Source organism: Embiotoca jacksoni, unplaced genomic scaffold, assembly GCF_022577435.1.
Source record: "Embiotoca jacksoni isolate LCO1_2020_lvr unplaced genomic scaffold, fEmbJac1.0.p SCAF_14, whole genome shotgun sequence".
NCBI lineage: Eukaryota > Metazoa > Chordata > Actinopteri > Embiotocidae > Embiotoca > Embiotoca jacksoni.
Window position 1 is genome coordinate 8,023,021 of NW_027185274.1, and position 23,101 is coordinate 8,046,121.

At 41.3% G+C, this 23,101-nt stretch overlaps 2 protein-coding genes across 2 annotated transcripts in view; both read left to right on the top strand.

Moving 5' to 3' along the window:
• The first annotated feature begins 1,375 nt into the window (after positions 1–1,375).
• Positions 1,376–2,837, top strand: folr (folate receptor). Its single transcript, XM_069147805.1, has 4 exons — positions 1,376–1,504; positions 1,695–1,883; positions 2,170–2,305; positions 2,533–2,837. Exons 1-4 carry the CDS (start codon positions 1,376–1,378, stop codon positions 2,805–2,807), a joined length of 729 nt encoding a protein of 242 aa, XP_069003906.1. The 3' UTR covers positions 2,808–2,837.
• A 4,165-nt stretch (positions 2,838–7,002) lies between these two features.
• Positions 7,003–23,101, top strand: part of inppl1a (inositol polyphosphate phosphatase-like 1a) — a 29,041-nt gene continuing 12,942 nt past the window's right edge. Inside the window, exons 1-8 of the mRNA XM_069147804.1 lie at positions 7,003–7,424; positions 15,647–15,710; positions 16,271–16,418; positions 16,508–16,589; positions 19,278–19,424; positions 19,874–19,964; positions 20,829–20,918; positions 22,177–22,275. Of these exons, the coding sequence (XP_069003905.1) occupies positions 7,240–7,424; positions 15,647–15,710; positions 16,271–16,418; positions 16,508–16,589; positions 19,278–19,424; positions 19,874–19,964; positions 20,829–20,918; positions 22,177–22,275 (906 nt within the window). The 5' untranslated portion in view covers positions 7,003–7,239. The remainder of the gene's footprint in view (positions 7,425–15,646; positions 15,711–16,270; positions 16,419–16,507; positions 16,590–19,277; positions 19,425–19,873; positions 19,965–20,828; positions 20,919–22,176; positions 22,276–23,101) is intronic.

Genomic DNA, 23,101 nt, shown 5'->3' on the forward strand with positions numbered 1-23,101 from the left:
AACACAATAGAATTGGAATATATTTGTCCAATGAGTGAAACATACAGATGTAATCAAATCCAGCTTGTCCCCCTGAGCTGTAACACAGGAGTAAAACTGGACACCAGAGACAGCAGACAGTGAGCTCTCCAACTACTTCTAATGACCTGCATTACAATAGTGGAGATAATAAGAGCGGAGGAGTTGATTTAGTTCTGTAACGACTGCAACATGAACAACGCTGCATTATATCACATATGTCAATTCAGTGCATCATATGTCTATTTATTACATCACGTCAATTCAAGCTTTGAACCTGCTCAGGTCGAACCCGACAGTCTTTCTCTTCCACTGATGTCCCTCATCCTCCAACTCCTCCTCCTCCTCCTCCGCCTGCTCTCTGCAGCCTCCTGCACATGTAGTTGGGCTCGTTTATCCGGACCGGTACCGGTGTAATATTACACCGGAGTACAAAAACGATGAACGGCCGTGAGGGTGAAACTCGGTTCGGCTCTGCGCTGCAGGAGAAGCGGTGCGTCTGTGAACTCAGTCCGTCTCCGGTGGAAGTTGAAACTATCCGCCGTGAAATGTTCACTCTGGAGGCGGCTGTTGGTGTTAATCCTCAGGTCTCCTTTAGCGAAGCTCTTCACGAAATCAATCCACCTCTTTTTCCTTTCTTCATCAGTAGGACATTTAAATAGCGATGCAGCGCTGCTTTGGAGGTTCTTGCTTCCATGAAAGATTCACTTGCGGGTGGAGGGAGACGTCCTGTAGCAGCCAGCTGATGTACAATAACAATCTGACTACGTCAGGAGTAGAACTGAAGTCCAGTGGGATGACCTCTTATGCAAATGAGCTCCAGGCTTTTACAGCGTTTCACCGTGAGAGGAGGAGCCATGCAGAAGGTTATATAAACCGTCTGTGATCTGACGTAGATAGGTTGTTGTGACGTAGATAGGTTAGGTTTTAGCCCCGCCTAAAAAAAAACTGAGCTCAAGACAGGTAAGAAACTGTTTAACAGTCTAACTCCACATTTCAGCAACTCATTTCACACGTATATAATGTATTGAGAAGCAAATCTTGGAATTTTCTTTACAGCATCTTTAAAGTAAAAACACGAAACAATTCTTTAATGGACACAATTATCTTTTAAATAAGAAAAACACATGTAGCATATTTTTGCATTTCTGTGACTCCTCTGATGTCCAGTTTTTCACACAAATATTTTTTGAGGGGTAAAAATAAAAAAAATTAGAAGAAAAACTTATTTTTAAGCCAGTGTGTAAAGTTGGTCTCTTTGACTGTATTATATTTTGTCTGCCATTCCATTATTTTTCCTCTTTTCTTAATCATTTTATCAAAGAATTTTCTACTAATGCCTCCCTCCTCTAGAGTCATGTGGGCTGTCTTGGCCTTGCTGTTTGCCCTCTCCAGTGGCGCTCTGTCTCTGGACAAACTCAACATGTGTATGGATGCAAAACACCACAAAATCGAGCCTGGCCCTGAGGGAAAGCTGTACAGTCAGGTGATGAATGCAAACATCCAGACATCTGAGATACAGTAGAACAAAGTGAGATGATGGGAGGTTCGAGCAGGTGTAATGTTAAAAGTTTCTGTTCTTGTTCGAAACTTGATGTATAAAGAGGGCTAAAAAATATATATATTTTTGGTTAGAAGATCATAAAGTGATCCCGCTTTCTTCTTCCTCTTTCCAGTGTGCTCCCTGGCGTGACAATGCATGCTGCATGGCCAACACCACCGAAGGAGCCCACAACGATAGCTCCTATCTGTACAACTTCAACTGGGAGCACTGTGGTCCTATGAGCGACCAGTGCAAGAAACATTTCATCCAAGACACGTGCTTTTATGAGTGCTCACCACACTTGGGACCCTGGATACAAAAGGTGTGTATTGGCCACGTGTGCCCTTGAGCCTCTTGTGTATACATGTACTTGCACACTAGATGGCAGCACAGGAGGTTGAACAGCTTGTCTCGACAGCTAAATCTACAAACTGCAGACAGTTACAAAATCACCAGCCAGTTAAAAGAAACTTGTGAAAACTGTGGACAACTTTACAACTCACTTCGCAGTTCACAGTAATGCAACTGTGAGGGAAAGGAGTTATGGAAATATATGACTTGTGTTTTAACATTATTGAATCATATAAACAAGTCATTTATTGGTGTAGGCGGACGAGGGCTGGCGTAAGCAGCGTATCTTGGATGTGCCCCTGTGTAAGGAAGACTGCGAAAGTTGGTGGGAAGACTGCAAGAATGATTTTACCTGCAAGACTAATTGGCACAAGGGATGGGACTGGAGCACAGGTAAGACACACACACACACACACACACACACACGTGCACATCGGTGTACATCACTGCATACGCATACCGGGGGGCACATGCAGATTTAGGACTATGTGCACACAACACCATACACAGATTCACTAATAAAGATATTTTGAGATCTTCCACTTAATTTTTTTTGCCGCTTGGGGGTTAATTAATATCAATTGCTTAACTTGTGTTTGGCGTCCCTTCCTCTCTCACAGGTTTTAACAGATGTCCTAAAGACAGCAAGTGCAGGAATTGGACCGAAGTTTACCCCACACCCAAATCCATGTGTGAACAAATCTGGTCCAACTCCTACCTTTACACCACCCATATCAAATCCACCGGCCGCTGCATGCAGCTCTGGTTCACTGGGGAAAACCCCAACAGGAAGGTAGCCGAGTACTACATCAAAAACGCACAGCAACGCCAGACCGTTGCCCCGACAATACTGCTCTTTCTGGCTGCCACATCCTTCTCTGGAATGATGTACTAGAAGAGTGTCCTTGACTTACCCTGCATCACCTCTGAGCTACCAATAAAACTGATTTCCAATAATCTTCTGGTGCTTTGAGTCATTGAGCCTCCTAGTGGATCTCCAGTGATGATACAAAAAAGAAATGCATCATATTTTATCTTGACAACTCAACACCTGAAGAAAACATTTCTGTCCTGTCTTTTAACATTTTTAAAGCACCTGCTTGAAAATATACCAGGAAAGTTTGCTTTCGGGAAAGCCCCTTTCCTGGCATGTAAACTGAAGTACTAGTATTAAAGGTAATTTAAATTTGATCATTTGGATCTTCTATGTTTTCTGCAAAAAAGGTTCATAACCACCAAACACATGATTTAATTTACAGTCGTCATCGAAGCAGCAACTGTCTGTGCTCCTTACTAGAGAAAGGACATATTGCTTTTGTCTTCTAAGATAAAAAAAAAACATTAAAGACATAAATTTAATAAATAACAAAATTATAACTTCATTACCAACATGGAAGCATCCAAAGGCAAGGCAGGACAGTAATTTAATCTGAAAGGTTTGCAGATTCAAAGTCTGTGGAACAAGGAAAAAAAACTAAAATAAATTGTGCATGTGTACAAGCCATGAAGGGACGTGCCACATACTGTATTACTTCTCTGGGCTGACATTTTAAGTGCAGAGTATGGATCAGTTTAATAACCCTTTCACAACCTCAACCACCAGTGCAGAAACTGGAAAACTGACCCAGGATCTGGCTCTGAGGGAAAACGTTTCTCTACACTGGGCCCCAGCGATCACATGAGCACTCTGGGCCAGCTAGTGGTTAGTGGGCTCCACTGCTTCCTAATTACAGGGTTCCAGTCCCCCGTGTGTGTGTGTGTGTGTGTGTGTGTTTGTTAGTGACAGATAGAGGGAAAAAGAAGAGAAAAACAGATTGATAGTGTGTTCATGTCTCTGTCTCCCCCTATGTGTATGTGCGTTTCTGTATTGATTCATCATCAGTGTGTTGTGTGTGTGTGTGTGTGTGTGTGTGTGTGTGTTTGTGTTTGTGTGTAAGTGACTGTGAGGAGAAGGAATCTAATATGATCATTTGAATATGTCTTGTTGGTTTGCTGGTTTATCTATGATATGTGAACGTAGAGGGCCTTGGCTGATCAAAGATAAGTCTCACTTATATTTTGTATACTTTGTGGACTTTGTACTTTCATAATAAAGGCCTGGTAACTCCTGCAGTCACCAGTATCTTAATGTTTTGAAAATTAGCCCGTGTCCTTCTGGCAGACATCCGACACGTCAAAGTGTTGTTCTGTTTCTGAGGCTGATGATAACATCCTTCCTGTATCATTCAGCATTTCAAATTTAACCTGTGAATTTCAGCTTAGTGTTTCCTATCTCCTCTCTCTACATAAACTACATGCACAAAACTCTCATACCTGAACAGAAACAGCATTGTATGGTATAACTGCAAAAGTCCAGTAATACAGGGCCAACAGTTTTTTTTTTCAAAAATAACAGTGTGCCGATAAATGCAAAGGAGAATACAATAGTACTTAACCTGGGTTTAAATGACAGAAATTTGAGCACCCCTCTGCAAATTACACTTTTTTTTTAAGTGAACAAAAGAGAATAAAACCCCATCATGCACTCTTGCTTTTTATTTCATGCACTTTAAAAATCCCAAAAAAACCAAGCACAAAAAACAAACAATCCCTGAGCAACTGGCTGAAACAAAGCTAATTGATGCCTACAAAACAGGGGAAGGCTATAAAACATATCAAAGCATTTCCAGCTTGCATTTTTGACTGTCTGAAACATCATTAAGAAACAGCAGTTAACTGTGGAAGTCAAGTTAAGATCTGGAAGAAAGGGTTGGAGAAAAAAGGAACGGCATTTAATGAAAATAAAATCTTGCCAACTAATAGCATGGATGGGAAATATTCTGCTTCGGGGTTGTGTGACAGCGAGTGGAACAGAAAACATTGCTCAGACAGAGTAGAATGATTTTCATTAAATATCATCAAACGCAGTCAAGAAAGAAAGTGAAACTGAAAAGAGGTTGGTTTCTACAATAGTGATACAAAAACAGACCACAAATTCCACCAATAAACTTCAGGAGACACCTTTTCAGATATTATTGCTTCTTGGTTGTTGATAAACACAATGTTCATGAGTCAGAAACATAAAAAATGTGACATTATGTGCTAAAGGTTATGATAGGTGACTGTGAGATATCCATACAGTGCAGTCAGGCCTCAATACAGGGATGTAATTCTGTAATAAAAAATAAAAAAACACAATATTGTGGGTAACAACATGTCCTATGGCCTCACCCTCAGGCTTAACTTACATGAACAAAAGTTTTCTAAGAAACTGTCAATATGCTGTTCATTGTTTTGTGACAATGGCAGCAAACAGTTATGGTAAGATGTAAAAGACTAGAACTAATAGAAAAACTAGACTGGAAAAGAACTAATTATTTTGCTGACATAGTATTTTTAGACATATTGTTAACCCATACAGTCTTTTACAGTCAACTCAGACAGACACAGTGTGATGCCATAACCAGAAATAGTGTTGGGATGGCTGCTGTCCCTGCAGCTATTAATACTCAACTTTTCTGAGGTCATTGGCAGCACACACCACCCTACCCAACTCTCTCTCTCTCTCTCTCTCTCTCGCTCTCTCTCTCTCTTTCTCTCTCTCTCTCTCTCATTTTACTCCTCTCTTACTTTGTACGTGTGTGTATCCATACCACATTTTAGGAGTCAGACTCTTTGTGGGCTGAAAAAAGGCCTAAATCAGAATACTGAGCGGCGATCTCTAAACGCTGGCTTGCTTGTTTTCTGTGGTTTGTCAGTGTGGCTCCAAGGTGGACAGTCTGTGTGTGTGTGTGTGTGTGTGTGTGTGTGTGTGTGTGTGTGTGTGTGTGTGTGTGTGTGTGTGTGTGTGTGTGTGTGTGTGTGTGTGCGTGTGTAGTCTGGAAAAGAAAAGGCTTGCATAACTCGATTGGAGCTTGTGTTGAGAAATGACTGCAGCCTGGCCTCCACAGTGGCTGCAGGTCATGATGTCCAAAGAGAAAAGTCCTCTGGCATTAGTGAAGGCTTTGACCATGTAGGCTTAAACTTTGAGCCACGATACAAGAGTAGAAAAATGGATTGTCGTTCACATTGGTATCTTTTTATCCATATGAATGAAAACTTTATGAGTGGCTAGAAAATGCTAAGCGGTGTACTTCAAGCTATAAAACCACAGGAACCTGAGCCCATTCACAGGATTGTGGAAAATACTTGGTGTCTACTATAGCAAAATGGAAAACTAAACTTATGCCCCTTTCTTCATATTATTGGATGGTTATTTTAGACACATGAAGTGTACAAAGTGTTTTAATCTGGCAGGTGATCAAGGTGCAGCTAGTTTGAACTGTTATAGCAGTATACTGTTATAGAAATGATTATTTGATCAACAGAACATTATTTCCCAAGTATTTTGATATTTGATTAATCATGTTGACTTCTGTGATTCCAGCTTTGTCAATCTAAATATTTTCTGCTTCCTTTATTCCTCCATGACAATAAACTGAAATAGTTTGGCTGTGGACTGTTGGTCAGGACAAAACAACACATTTTAGTTTGCACCCTGGGCTTTGAGAAACACTGGTCTGCATTTTCCACTATTTTGTGACATTTTAAAGACCAAACAGCTAATTGATTAGTCAGGAAAATAATGCACGGATTAATCGATAATAAAACTCTGTTGGATAGTTCAGGCAATTCAAGGTTTAAGGTATACTGTATGGAGTGGAGTAAAAAGGACAGTATTTCTCTTGTAGTGGAGAAAAAGTGTAAAGTTGTATAAAATGAAAGCAGGTCACACGTGTTTCTATCCTTTGATCTGTTTGTCCATTTCTTTACTTGGTCTCTATCCCTGCTTCTTCCTCTTGCTTTCTCTATTTATCCATCACTATCCATCAAGCCCTCCTTCTCTGTCAAGTTAACTACAGGCAGACATGACAGAAAACAAACTTTAGCTGACTGTACCCTTCCAATAAAGTATCTCCGTGTAAATTTATGAACGACTTGTTTTATTTTGAAAATCCTAACAGGAAGAGCTTTATTTTGACACGGTCGGTGTTGGCAGTACTCGTCCCCCCCTGTTGCTGCCCGGGTCTCCTGTGTGGATTTACATAGCCTGATTTCCGTGGGACTGGGAAGTGAAGGAGGAGGGTGGTGAGCCTTTCAGGAACTGCCGCAAACGGCGTAACTTCACGAATTAACAACTTGTAGCGCCGCCGTCGGTCGTTTGGCGCCTCCGGACTTCGGTTGGAAAAACGCTCCTTTTACTCCCGAGTCTCCGGTCCTCTTTTATTCTGGTCTGGAGGAGGACTGGGAAGTTTTACGGAGAAGACGAGAAGCAGCTCGAGTTGAACCCGGTTTGAAGGGCTGTGGCCATGGCCGGGGGTGGTGGTGGTGGTGGTGGTGGGGTTTCTCCGTTGGGCCCCGCACCACCGATGTGGTATCACCGGGACCTGAGTCGAGCCGCGGCCGAGGAGCTGCTCGCCCGGGCTGGGAGAGACGGCAGCTTCCTGGTGCGGGACAGCGAGAGCGTGAACGGGGCTTACGCCTTGTGTGTACTGTAAGTAACTCCATCGTTGCGCTTTGTTATCCTTTGTTTTAGCTTTAATGGTGATTAACCGCTAGCACACACGCCTTCAGCGGGTCTGGGGTTTCTGTGTTGAAGACGTTGAAGTCTGTTATTATCCTGCAAAACTTTCAAAAGTGTGACCTAAACTCTTATGCAGCTGCAAACTGGCACCATTGGCCAACCGATGTGATCAAATTGTAGTTGAAGCCTGCGTCAGAAAGTGTTTAAAAAGTTTGCAGGCATTTGTTTACTTTCTCCTGGAGGGCAGTGAGTGGGAGAGAGACTGTGTGTCTGCCCAGCAGTGAACCTCCAGCATGGCACACAGCTTTAAGGGCTGTCCCTGTCTGTCTTGTGTCTGATGTGGTTGCCTGCAGCGCCGCTTTTTCTCTTTTACAGGGCAACGCTGCTGCAATCAGCCTGCGGGTTGTGAGCAGTGGCATCATAAACTGAGTGGTCCCGGAGGTAAATATAAGCATCTATGGGCTGGTGAGGCTTGGCTGATGTTTTAATTTGAAGCTCATAATAAGATCATTGCAGCTGAGGAGTTACACATACTATCTTCATGAAATTACAACAATCTGTTCAGTCAGGAAAGTTCAGACCATCTCTCTTCAGAGGATCTGGCATCTCTTCTGCTAAAATAGGAGATAAAACAGCCATCCTTCATTACGCAAGGGAGACTTTTCTACCGGCCACCTCCTTGTTCAACCAGACAGTTTGACAATTGTAAAAGAAATATATCTTTGTACCTCACAAGCAGATGATGAAGCTTCCGCACAGACAGACGGCTGACACTGCTGTGTACACATGACGGTGACTCAGACAAGTCAAATAAACCGTGGAAAAGGGAATTTTGGTCATTTCTAGTTTTACAAGTGACTTCTACGTCCCCCAACACCCACACAAAGTTAAACAGATACACGGGCGACTACAGATTGCTCAAATGAAGGGAATAAAAGGCCATGTGACACAGTACTCTGACATTGACTCGACCTACATCCCCTATCTGATGGTTTACCTCATGCTGGGTTCAGTGTGTGTGTGTGTGTGTGTGTGTGTGTGTGTTTACGCACACACACACACACACACACTAGCAGTGGATCATTTATGTACAATGTATTTGTGTGAATATGCAAACACATAACCTAGATTAAAGATTTAATAGATGGCTACTAAGACTGAGACAATTGGCCAATAAATGCCCAACAGAAAAGTAATTTGCAACTGTTATAATGATCTCTAATAATCACTAATTCCTGCACCTCCTCTCAAAGGATTTGCTGCTTTTTTCTGTTTTGCTTCATTGTAAACTGAATGCTTTTGGACTTTGGCTTGTTGATCAGACAAAACATCTTCTTGGGCTCTGAGGAATTGTAGCTACATATTAGAGCTGCAATGACTACTTGATGAATAGATTTGTTAACAGACCGAAAATGTATTGCCAACTATTTTTATATTAGATTTGCCGTTTTGAGTAATTTTTTATTTATTTAAAAAGTATTAGACATTTTTTATTCTAGCTTCATAAATGAAATCATTTTTTTGTGATATGATGATAAACTGAATATATTTTGGTTGTGGACTGTTGGTCAGGACAAAGACATTTGAGGCTACACTTTGGGCTTTGGGAAACACTAGTCAACATTTTTTTTTTTTTACCATTTTAAAGACCAAACCGCTCATCGATTAATTGCGAAAATAACAGACAGATTATTAGATAATGAAAATAATATTTTGTTTCGGTCCCAATACACCTATAGTGTTGTCTGAGCTCTGTCATTTAAAATATAGTATAGTTTTGTCAAGTATCTCCACCCTCCTTTTAAAAACATACAGTATCTGCTTGCCACCGGCCTTTTGAAAATATACCGTCGAGGACAAACAGTGGTCCCTATATCCATTTTTCATGCAGAGCTGGATTCACTAGTCATTCAGTAGGTCACTCTGTGGCCAACGACTGTCTTGACATCCATGCATCATTTGTTTCCGGATTCATTCCTGCCTCCACCTCTCCCTTCCTCTCACCTCTCACCTCTCACATCAGTGACTTTCATCTCAGAGACTTTCTTTCATTTTCGCTGAAATAGGTCCTGAACAGACTTCAGCCAAAATGTGCTTCACTAACAATCTTCCTGCTTTTTACCGAGACGTTTTGCCTGCAGTAAAAATCTAAACATAACCACGGTCACCTTTACTGTAACTTTTTGTCAGTTACTTTATTGCAGCCATGGATGATGAAGGCATTAAACTGGACTGAACCTGCTCTGATATTAAAAGGTGAACATTTCACAAGTGGTCTTATTTACCCGTCATTTCCTTCTTTTTCTGTGATTATAGGAAGTAGTTGAGGCACAATTTGTTATTCATTAACCTTACTCTGACACAAAGAAAGGGAGAGAGAATAAATTAAATCGAGATTTATATTTTTGTAGTGTGTATTGTAATTTATAATTCAACAGCCACAGAAACCATTTCCACCTTGCAGTGTGTATGCAGTTTTTAAATAATTGGATTTCAGTGATATCGGAGATTATGTAAACTAGTTGTTCAATTCTATGATTTGCGCTTGAGACAGTTCTTGTAATTTAATCCCTTCTCAGAAGTTCAGGCTCCAGGCTAAAGTCAAAGATCAATACCATATTGATTATGTACATTGCATTGATTATGCCAGTTTGCTGCACATGACTGCACCATGACTGCACCATGACTGCACCATGACTGCACAATTAGAAATGCTTTACAGATGACTATCAAGCTGACATTGCGACACTTCAAATGTAGTGAAAAAGTAATAGTAAAACCAATAATACCAATATTTTAAATGATCTTAGACTAAAAGTTTATAAAATAAAAGATAATATATTTACAATGAGAGGGAACAGAACATTATATAACTAAGTACTAGAGTTTTTCCCCATCTTCATGCCCAGTCACAGGTCACGTAGGTCGTGTACCTTCATAAATAATCTTTTTGGGAACAGGGATGACCCATCATTTTCCAACAGTCCCTGAAGCTAACAAGGAAAATATTATATAGTCAGACAACACAAGTATTTGTCACCTTGTGAGTTATTTATTTGGGTACAAAAAAAACTTAATTTCCAGGAAGTAAAATCTGATTCCCCAGAGGAGTGAAAATGTTTCAACAACTGAAAGGCACTTTGGTTTTGGTCACATGCCCAGTGTGGCATGCTGGAGGCTTGAGACTGATATTTAAAGCAGGTCCTCTTCATGCTGATTATCATTTCCTCTTATAGCCTCCTCAGCATGACACTGTTCTTTAGAACTACTGAAAAGTCATTGTTGTCTTTTCATTAGAATTACATATTTAGTGCTATTTTTCCAGGGGAAAAAAAATCTTTCCATCCATCCAGGAACTCGACACCTTTGCTGTCATTCATCAAGCAGTCACATCTATCAATATGCAAATAGTCCGAGCCGTGGTCTCCACCCACCCCGCAAGTTGACTGGATTTTTGTTCCTCGAGTTTGTGATGTATAAACACTGGCTGTCTGAATCTGTGTTTTTGAGACCGTCACACTGTCACTGCAGTTCCTAGACAGAAATGCTCCGTCACGGCTTTGACTGTTGATTGCGCACATTATATTTTTTGGTGCTTATAAAAAAAACATCACAGGGACATTTTAACAAAGTTACAAGCTTGGTTTTCATTGGAGGGGGTCTTTAAAAAAAAAAAATCCTTGCAAACACTGTAGTGTTTGTTTGCCACGGAAGGAGAATAACTGTTTACAGTATTGATTTCCAGTGAGCGCTGTCAGGTTGTTTTCATCTACAGGACCTGGAGATGACACGGTAGCTTTGCACATAATTATATCAACATTTTGAGTGCTCATTAGATCTGGCTACTACATTTTTTTTATGCGCTTAAGCTTTATTGGCTTCTTTAGGCTCATACTCATGAAATTTGTGCTACAGTGTGTTTTTTGTTTGTTTTACCTGAATGTGACTACTAAACATTACTTTTTGAGCTTCCCCTCGTGACTGACATACAAGGACATGATAACTTCCTTTTTGAAGGACTTGGGGGCACCAGTGTGTTTGGAAAGTGTTTCCAGTCTGGTTGTGGGACTGACTCCTGGTCCCGTCTGCAGGCCTATGCCTTTCTCTTCCTCTTAGTTCACATTTCTGTCTGCAGACTTTGAGTTTTGTGTCTGCTTGCAAGTTTTAATACGCTGACTTTTGTAGGAAGTGACCACCTTGACCAGCTCACAATTTGACAATGAGAAGATGAACAGTTGTAGCTCATCTGTTTCTGATGCTGAGTATGTATACTATTTGTGTGCCAACAATATCTTAAATAAATCACTGGCACAGTGTGATTTACTAGTTTACTAATAGTTTACTGGCACGTCTTTACTGTCTTAACAAGAGAGACGTCGATCATTGGGCAAGATGCTAATAGATGTGAGTGTCTCTGTGCCACCGAGACATTGAATTGTTTTCTATTTTTGCTGTCAGGAATATGTTCTCCGTATCACTGCAGCGCGTCTTAACATGTCACGGTTCAGGCTGACGCTGTGTTTCTGTGTGTGTTTTTGAAATGTAGACATTTCTATGAAAGCATTCCTCACCAAAAAGGTGTGTGAGTGAGTGTTGCCTTTTAGTTGTTGTTTTTTTTGAATGCTTTTTTATAAACAGTTAGTTTTTGGGTGACTACGGATGAAATTTACACAATATTTTGTGCTCTTTATTATGTTCGTCTACTTTTCCTTAATGTGTCTTGCTATATGCACCAACATCAGATGACTGAATGCTTTCATACTCTGATGCACGGGCATCATTTTGAAATTGATGCAGCAGGACTGCGCAAATGTATTTGGCACGTTAGATGTTTAGGTTCTTATTCATGACGCAAATACAATCAGAGAGGGCGTTATTGATCCCAAATTCTTTCTGCTGCATAAAAATAACAACCCCAAAGATAAAACAAGACTCATAAAGAACCGTCCTCAGTGACGAGAAGAACAAGGAGTCCTGCAACAAGTGGTCTGAACCCCACAGAGCCCTGATCTGAAAATCATTATGTCAGTCCTGGATTACATGAAGACACAGAAGACATTGAACACTAGTCATTTTCCAAGAAGCCTGGAGCAACCTACTTGACAAATACCTTTGAAAAACTGTGCAAGTGTACTGAGGAGAATTGGTACTGGTTTATGCCCCTTTTTTACCATCGATACCGGCTCTAATCCAGTTTACAACTCACTTTTGATAACAGGTACATTTTTGGATTTAGTTTTCCACGGCAGATTTACTAGTGTGCTCTCAATGCGACATCGCATGACACTACTGTGACATCATCTTCAGCGCGGCACACACACTTGCTGGATCCTTTTGTTGGCAACCAGAGGGGCGTCTGCACCTCCTCAGTTGACTGTTGTGTTTTTGCGGGTTGACATTTCTCAAAGTAGTAGTAGCTTGGCAAGTTTGCAGTAGGGCTGGGTGATATGGACACAATGAAATATTACAATATATTTGACCAAAAACATCTCTCGATATTGTAGGGATGACTGTTGGTGCTTTCACAAAATGCTCAATGAGATTTTGATAAATAATCATCAGTTATGTGGTTAAACTGACTAAGTGAGTAAAGGCACACAATAGAACAGCTGCAACAGTGGGGTAAATTCAGAAATTAACATCACTTCACTGTAATGCAGCCTTTAAATCCAGGAAAAGAAAACCTTGATGCCATATCACAATATTATGAGAAATATGAACTAGTTTAATATCACAATATAATATCGATATATTTCCCAGACCTAGTTAACAATGGCAGGTGCAGGATATTCCTGGAGTGTCACTGGAGTGTGTTAATGCACTCATTGGTCGTCAGTGCCAGGACAGAAGTGGCCTGCTGCACTTTGAGACAGTGAAAAGTGAAATACATGTTGGCAGGACGGACTGAGTGGGCTGTGAGGGGGTAAACTTACCCGTTGATTGTCGGTAACTTGAAGGACACTAAGTTAAGTTTTACCCTGATAGACTATTGCATGAGCTTGGCAAAAGGATGTAGGCTGTGTGTATTCTTTGGATGGGACAGAGGAAGAGGAGGTGGCACTCCAACAGGACGGAGCGAGTCCGTGGGGCTTTCAGTACACTCAACACACACCACTGTTGACACCATTCAGTACACTGTATACTTTGAGTCTGTCTCCGACCCACAATAAACCCCGCTCTCTTCTCCCCACCCCCAACCCCACCCCACTAACTGTTCAGCGACTGAAACAATAGTATTTACTGCACAGACCTGCAGAGAATCTCATCAGCAGCCAACAGGAAAACACACACACACACACACACACACACACACACACACACACACACACACACACTGAACACTGCACACTGCAGTGACGTCTGTGTATGGATTCTGTGTTCCTGGGCTTGCAGTGCATTGTGTTCATAATGTGAACAGATTAAATATGGATACGTTTTGAGAGGGGCAAATATTTATGTAGTTTATAGTGTTACTCTGAGTTGATATATTGAACTATTATTGGTAACAGTCTGATAAATGTGCTGGATTTAAATCAGTTTGACGTGGGAACTTTCTGTTTCGAGTGTTTAGCTTGTTATGTTCTTCATCATTTACCTCAGAAATGGATTCAAATCTGTGCCAGGGCCTTTGTTGCATGTCTCCCCCTCTTCTCTGTGTACTGACAGATATAAACAAGAATATGAAAATGGACATCATATATGTTTTGGCATTAGAACCACTGCAGCAGGAACTGGTGATAAGTTGCTTGTAAAAACACAATTGCCCTCACTAAGAAAATAGTCCAAAGGTTAAAACATTACATAACATGAATATACAATTGCACAAATGTTGACTTGAGTCTCTGATATCATGAAGGCTTTAACAATGTAGGCTTAACTACTTTCCTATCAGTGACACTCAGATAAGCAACCAGCACTTCAGACCCACGTTAAGCCTTAAACAATTTGTTTATCGTTAGTTATAATTACACTACATCCTGGCCGCATTGCATGTCTTTGTCAAGAGTATTTGATAACCACATTTCGTCCTGTTTATTGGAACGTTTTTTACTTCCTTACATTGGTATGGGCATCAGACCCAAAAATGCAGTATTGGTCAGACTTTAAGCATCGCCAATCAAAAGGTTTCATTACATTCAACACTTTTTCTCAAGTATAAAAAAAAAAAAAGGTATAATGTGTAATTTCTATTTTAAGTTTAGGTTATTATGGATATTAAGAAAATGTTTTCTTGCACTTTGTTGTTGAAAATCAGTTTTAGATTTTATTCTAGTCCACATATTTTAGTTCCTGCAGGACATTGTCCTGGAATAACTGGAAACACAGCTGAGAGGTCAGAGCGGGATGAGTTCCCGACATGGGTTCATCCCTCCCTGCATTTATACACACACATGCCATAAAGTATTTTGCATAAGCTGCCATCCTGACGCCTACACTCCTGAACAGACCAATGAACATAAACCACAACGTTTGATTGGCAAATTAAACATTTTGTAACCCGTCCACTGAAGCGACACGAAACGCAGACATGAAAATCATTAGACTCCAGCTTGTGGCTCCGGGCGTGTAGTCATGGCTCGGCAATAGCAATGTCACTGCATTGATTTGCGATTGGTTGAAAAAAAAAAAAAAAAGAAGTCAGTGGTTCAATCAGAAATGCAATTCACACTTTGAAATGTCATCCGCTGTTGTTCGATGAAAGAAATGCACGACAAACTCTCGCCGACATTTATTTGTAAAACTTGGACTCCATTTCACAAAGTGTGATGGGTTTTGTGTTTATTTTCTACCGTCACTGTAACTTTAAAATGTGTAAACACTGGATTCAACCCTGTTCTGCTTTACTGTATCATGCTACTGTAAGGATAAAGCACGCTCAACGCTGTGACGGACAGCAACAGGTTGAAGCTCTCTACAGTGTCTAGCCCCCCCCTCACTCTCATACATACATACATACACACACACACACACACACACACACACACACACACACACACACACACACACACACACACACACACTATCCACTGAGCTCAAGTACAAGAGTGTATATATGAATGTCAGGGTCAAACAGTTGTCTAAATGTTGTCTCTTCTTCTCCCCTCCCTCTGTTTTCCACTCCAACTTTCTGTCCTCTTTTTGTGTTTTTCTCTGCCTTCTCCTCCCTCTCTGTCTCTTTCCTCCCTCTGCAGGTTTCAGAAGCACGTCCACACGTACAGAATCCTCCCAGACGATGAGGGATTTCTGGCCGTACAGGTACACAAAAGACATTCACACTCTCACGCTCATGCTTCGGCGGCAGCTGGCAGGCAGAGGTGCTTTTGTTGGCTCTCAGCTCTGTCTCTCTCTCTCACACACACACACACACACACACACACACACACACACACACACACACCCAACACCAACACCAACAGCAGCCTCTTTGTGCCTTATGCCCAACAGCTGTGAAGTCCACGCCACCACCGGCCTCACACACACGACAGCATGGTGCTTCAGACCATGTGGCCACATCACAGATGTCTTTAAAGTTTTAGAGTCGGAGCCGTGACATTAAAAAAGAGCGTAAAAGTCTAATTGTGCTTCCTGGAACAGATTTTGTTTTGTTTTGCCATCACTGTTTACCAAAGCAGTTCTTCCTGGTTTGAATTATATTAGCCTACTGGGCTGTATTTGCTTACACAGCATTAAATATGGAACAATAGGGGCCACCAGAGATTTGAATAACAGAGTTTGGATGTAATTGTCATGTTTCTTCTTTTCCTTTGTCTCTCGGTGTTTCCCGCTGTGTTTGTCTTCCTTCCATTCTTTCTCAGACGTCTCAGGGCGTCCAGCCTAAGCGGTTCAAGACGTTGCCAGAGTTGGTGTCTTTGTACCTGCAGCCCAGCCAGGGTCTGGTCACCACCCTGCTTTACACCGTCGACAGAGAGGAGACAGCTGTCAGTGATGACAGGGACTACTCCGGTAAATCCAGAGCTCACGAAGCACAGCCCACGCGGTCGCAGAGGCCCTCTTCTTGTCACGCGCTGACTCTCATTTTCTGTGACTCGTAGATGGAGAGGATGAAAAGCCGCCCCTCCCCCCTCGTTCTGCCTCCACCTCCACTTCACCTGGACCAGACACACCTACAGAAAGGTACAGTCCACAAGAGGGCTTATTTGATTATGTCCTGTTCATAATTTTATGTTGTGAGCACAGAGAATCATATTAAGCCTTCTAAACCATCGTGGTACTTATGTAGGACACACACACACACACACACACACACACACACACACACATGCACACACGCAGCCATAGTTCAAACGCACGCAGAGGAATGTGGTTGTCACACGTCAGCTAAGCTCACAAAAATGGTGAGCAGTGGTTATTATTGATTACTGACATGAACAAACAAACAAATCCCTCGCTCACTTCTCTTCTCTTCTCTTTTTACACATTATCATCAAACATAACAAGTTCTCTATCACACTAAAGCTCATTAGCAGGCACACACATGTGCACTAATATCTTCCGTTCTACCACATCCTCCCTCCATGTCTGAATAAAGAAGGTAGGCCACATCCTGCTGGAAACCACATTGCTCAGAGGATGCCAGCCTGCCATGAAGTGGTGGCTGTAGTGTTTTCCCACCTGTGCGTAGTTCAGATCTTTGTACATTAACAAACAAAGGTCACTCAGACTAATGCGTGCTGTAGTTGAAGAGAACTAGGTAATTGTATTCGACATGCTGATATTTCTTTAGCGCATTAAAGTTAGTTCTTAAAGGTTTCACATTGTATAAAATCAGGTTCCCATTTTCTTTTAATAGAAAAAAATGCTGGCTATATTATTACTGTGAAAATGTCTAAACGCTCAGGGCCTGATTTACTTAAGGTTTGCTTGTGTAAAATCACGTGGAAACTCCACACCACCTGCAAAAAACGGCGTCCATTTTGCGTGTTTGCCTGCAAGCATATTTAATATTGGGCGTTTCTGCTTGAAGATTCAAAATACTGGGAGGGGAAATGCAAATAGAACAATTTATCACTCGCAACGATATTTACTAAACCTGAAAGTAGAAATAAAGGAAGTGGTTTTGTGTGTATTTTAGTACGACTGAAAGGAACATATTAATCAGATGCGCAAATCTGGAGAGACGGCTGCTCTTATTGTGGTGAGAAGGAGACGCAGGGAAACCAAAGATTATGTAGAGAACGTGGTTTTACATCTGTGGAAACATTTCTGAGATATCAGAGGGAAAAATGATTCAGACATATCGTTTGTCCAGCGATGACATTTCTGAGTTATTGAATGAACTGAATGATGATTGACAGCCAACAACAAGGAGGAGCCACAAAATACCAGCAATTAAAAAAACGTCCTACGACTCAGCATTGTCCCTCTGAGTCGTTCCAGCGTATCGCTGCTTGGATATCCCGCCCGGTCCCGTTATTCAGGTGTGCTGTCAGAGGTCCTGAATGTGTCCCGCAGAATTCACAGGTAGCTTTATCAGGATCCCGAGCACTCGCGAGGCACTGAATCAAAAGTCACCTGCTCATCACAGAAAGATCTGGACCTGCTGATCAGTGGTTGTCTCTTCTACCGTCCCCCCTGTTTTATTATTAAGCCTTTTTTTCGCCTTTTTGTTTTTCCCACAGCATTTCTTTCTGATAATCTCCTATAAAGCGTTTTGTTCTTGTTATATTTATATTTCTTAATTTCAATGGGATCAGATTTACTTTTCCTTTTGCGGTTGTTCTGTGTTTTTCATGGTTGGAATCTCTTTAACATGTGCAAACCCCTCATTTAAATACAGCAATTTGCACTTGATTTGAATGACGCAATTATGCAAAACGGGTGCAAAAAATTTTTTTTTGCAAACTTTTGGAAGGAACATGCAATTTAGTACCCGTTATTTGAGATCTTAGTAAATCAGGCCCTCAGTGTACAGAGAAATGCACACTGCCTGTATTCAGAAACTATGCCGCTTGGACTCATAAAGTTTGTGACTCACATTGATGTCAGCTCTCAACATTTCCCACAGTTCAACTATTTATGTTGGAGAAAACACCAAGCGGTCAATCTGTCCTGGAGCTCGCAAGATACAAGACTGAAGATAACCTGTCATTGGCCAGGGTGTGTGTCATTCAGAAAAGCAATCAGCCAATGAGAAGAGAGGGAAATTTATGTCACTGCATCTTAAAAACACAAACAAAAAATAGGCTGCTGTTAGTAGAGCTCCAGAGAGAAGCTGAGAGAGGAGACTACAATTAGAAGGTTTCTGATAATGAATAAAACACTGGAGAACACTGCAAAATATGGGACTTTTAAAGCTTTTCAAGATGCAGCAAACCGGCCAGAAGCATTTTTTTCCAAACTGATGGGTCCTCACACATTTCGTGAAGGTGAAATCTCAGGAATGCCACAAGGAAATTTCTTCAAATTTAACAAAAATGTTCACTTGAGCTCAACGTTGAACTGTTAAGGTTTTAGTTGTCGAAGGTCACTGTGACCTCACGTCAGCAGCATCCATCTGTCCCATTCTCGTGAATGTTACACTTCATGAATTCCTCCAGAGAAGCTCTTTAAATTTGGCACAAACGTTTACTTGGACTCATTAATGAACTGACAAGATTTTGGTGGTTAAAGGTCAAAGGTCAGTAGCAGCTGAGAGGGCCATCATTAAAAGAGGTCATGTCTGCACAAACTGCCAAGCCCAACATTAAATCACAATAATGCTGTTTTTATTTGTTGTTTGCTTGTACCCGGATCTGTATGCTGATGGTGTGGAATCATGTGCATATAGTGACGAGGACTGGACTTTATTTACGTTTGTTTCAGCGCTCCTGCAGCTAATGGCCTGAGCACCATCTCCCATGAGTACCTGAAGGGCAGCTATGCTTTGGACCTTGAAGCAGTTAAACAGGGAGCCTGCTCCCTGCCTCATCTCAACAAGACACTAGTGGCCTCCTGCAAACGCCTTAATGGGTAAATAGGACACACCAGGCAGCACATCTGTATAGACACATATTCCACCAACACATACTCTATCGTCCATCTGCTTTCTGTACCGAGCTGTTCTTGTATATCGGCGTTTGTCACCATACTGACTAACTACGTAAGGATTTACAGCCCTCAGCCCGCAGAGCCGCCTGCCTCCTCATCTCTTGTTTTGGTCACAATGACACATGTTGCACATTCAAACATTATTATAACCAACAGAAAATAAATTTGAATCAAAAAGTCTGCCAAACAACAGCTAAATCTCATGGTTTTTAATCAGTTGTTGTGCATTGTGCAGCCCCAGCATGTACATTTATGTGTGCATAAACGTAGTAAGAATTCTTCCCTATAGATCTGTATGAAGAGGAAGACACAAGTTAGATTAGAAAGCTTTGAGACAAATCTGTTTTGAATCTCTCCGTTTCCTCGAACAGGGAGGTGGATAAGGTCCTGTCTGGTCTGGAGATCCTGTCTAAAGTCTTTGACCAGCAGAGTGCTTTCATGGTCTCCAAGATGATCCAACAGGTACGCATGTTTGCCTCGTTGTGTGTGTTCGTGCTCAGTTAGGCGTTGGAAGCAAGATGATGGAAAGAAAGAAATGCCTCCACTTGTTTTCAATGTCTACCATCATTTGCCGTATTTTACTACTTTTTCTTACATTGACATAGAGCTGCACTCTTCTGGAGGAAATGACAATCATGCTTTTATTACTTAGGATAGAGATCACAATTATCTCGTGATTTTTTTTTTTAAATTATAATTGTTTATAGCCCTCATTTACCTGATAAAGAAGACTACGTGACAAAAAAAAAAATCGGTGTGCATTAATCTTACTCTACTCCGTCTAATGTACATACAAAAAACAAAACTTGACAGCTCATTCGGTTCAGTATCGATCACTTTCAAAGTGGTGTGGTTCACGTAGGGATATTAATTAACACAGATGATGGAAAATTAAATTGATGGACCTTAAGTAACAAGTTGTTATGTAGGAAAGCTCTTTGTATACAAAGCAGCCAGTAAGATTAAGAAACGGCGATTCAGTGACAAGTTCATAAAAAAAATTAAAAAATTAAAAAAAACAGGCTAAAAAAAATTGCTCATATCTAAGGGGGAGGGTTTTTGTTGTCTGTGAGACCCATACACATGTGCATTAAGATACCACACAGAGACATACACACTCACATACACACATACGTGCGTTTTGTTACCCAGCGGATGTCATGAGGAAAAGCTTTTTCTTTTCTCCAGGGCCATCTGAGGACGACGAAAGTAGAGTCACACTGCACACTGTTCTTCAAACAGTCTGTCTGTTGAGCATATGTGGGAATGTCTTGTAATATATTTCTAAGAGTTATGTTGTTGGTGTCTTTATTTTTCCTCCATCAGTCAGTGAATCAGGGTGGAGACCAGGAGTTGGAGAACCTTGTGACCAAGCTGGCAATTCTCAAAGATCTGCTGTCCTCCATTGAGAAGAAGGTACACGCATATACTCAGTCATGTGTTGGCTTGAACCCTCACACATGATCACCTCTGCTCCCTCCCTCCCCCTCCCTCCACACACACACACACACACACACACACACACACACACACACACACACACACACACACACACACACACACACACCAGTTGGAGGTGGTTAGTTTAGATAACTTTTTCCATATGAAGGATCATCTGTCGAGAGGCCCTGCTGGCTGAGCTCGTAGCCCATCATGACAACTTGAAGCTCTCTTGTTTCTGAAGTATTTGCATGATTTGTAATAATTATAATGATAATATTTGCCATAAATCGCAGCATGCAAACACTTTTCATAGCCGGGGAGTCTTTTCATCCACTGTTATTGCAGATGACTGCCTTGCAGATTAATCCTAAAAGAAAAAATCTTGCCTTGACTTCCACTGATCCTCCTAAATACTATTTGTTAATGTAAGTGGAAATTAAAAGATGAGAGCGCCATGCCTTCTTTTTATGGCCTTCTCTACGCCCTGCAGCAGGCATTAGTTCACTTCATGGTTCATAAATACTACTGCAAGGCTTAAAGAGTCAAAGAATTAATCAGCTGACGACTCCTAAGGACAGTTCTCGACCTGCTTTACAAGTCCTAATGAGTTGATGAAGTTCTCGCACTTTATTTCTATACAAACTTTTGTACATGCCACAAGTGCTATTAATTTTTTTTAAACATCATAAAAGTAACAATGCATTTCCTTTTTTTTTTAGCCAAATATGTAATTTGCTCAGGGGTGCCCAAACTTTTGCATACAGTACTTGCAACTGTAGATCATTACAGCAAATTATTAAAAGCAATTAATCTAGCACAGTAAACAACACTCATTAGAATTTGCTTTCATCCTTCATGCGTGAATACAGTTTGAGCCGCTCTGCCGTGTTCATGGGTCGGACTGTTTCTAGTTTGAGTTCACTTGTAAGAAGGGCCTTCAGCTGGCTCGGGAGGAAATGGCCTCAGTGCAGTCGAGCTTACATGTCCGGACGCATGTGATGATACTGGCTCCACCTCCTCTGCTCCTGTTATATCCAGGAAATGGGAATCCTTTTCCTTGTTGACACAAACACCGAGACTGAAAACAGGAGTTTGTCTGATTGTGTTTGTGCGCCTTTTTTTTAGCGTGTGTGTTTTTGTTTTCTCGTTTCTCCTGCCTCTTTCATTTTTTTTTTTTTTTTTTCATTGTTTCTCCATCTGCCTCTCCTCTCCTCTCTCTTTGTCCCCTCAGGCTCTGAAAGCTCTACAGGACATGAGCTTAGCCTCCCCGTGCTCCCCTCCTCCCTTCTCCATGCGGCACAGCAAAGCCATTCCTGTGCAGGCCTTCGAGGTACACACCTACATCCGCACACATGCACGTCACACATACTTCGTTAGTGGTTGTGTCACTGCAGAGTGATGGAGGTCAGTGGTGATTATATCATCTTCTCCGAGCTTTCGACCTTTCCAGGAACAGCTAAAGACTGAAATGATATTTTACTCGGTCTTTATTTAGTCAATGTCTGTATGTTAGCAGTTACCACACTGAAGCACTAACAAGCCTGAAAGCCCGACGGTTTCCTTCGGGACAAGGAAACTCACTAAAGCTCTCTGTTAACACTTTGGGTACGCAGCTTATTATTAAAGTCATAAGTCTTTCATATTTCCTGTTTTTTGACAGGATGAGGAAACATTTTTCCTGATGTGATTTTCGTCTGAAGGAAAATCTGAGATCTGTTGTAGAGAGCTGTAACACCTCCAGATGTGATTTATTAAATGTTGCTGTCAGTGAAAGATGGTTTTGTGTCACTGAGCCTCAATTGCAATAAAACGGTCTTGTATTCCTTAACACACTGCAGGAAGTTGTCAGCTGAGCTGACGTGAGGCCAAAGGAATGTTTGTAATGCACTTCCTGTTGCATCGTCTGTAACGTCATTGTATTTGTCCCTTTTGGTATAATATCCCCATGTAGAATAAGCATGTAAGAGGCAGTGATTTTATATGTTGGAAGAAGATTTTAGAAGTTTTATTTTGAAATGTACCAACAGGCATATATTACGGATATTAGAAGAGAGATGTGTTGAAGATAAGAGTTAGAAGAATATGAATGATATTCAGTTGAGTGGATTGGTGAGCAAGATGAAGGAGAAAAAGAGTAGAGGAGTAAATGTCAGTGA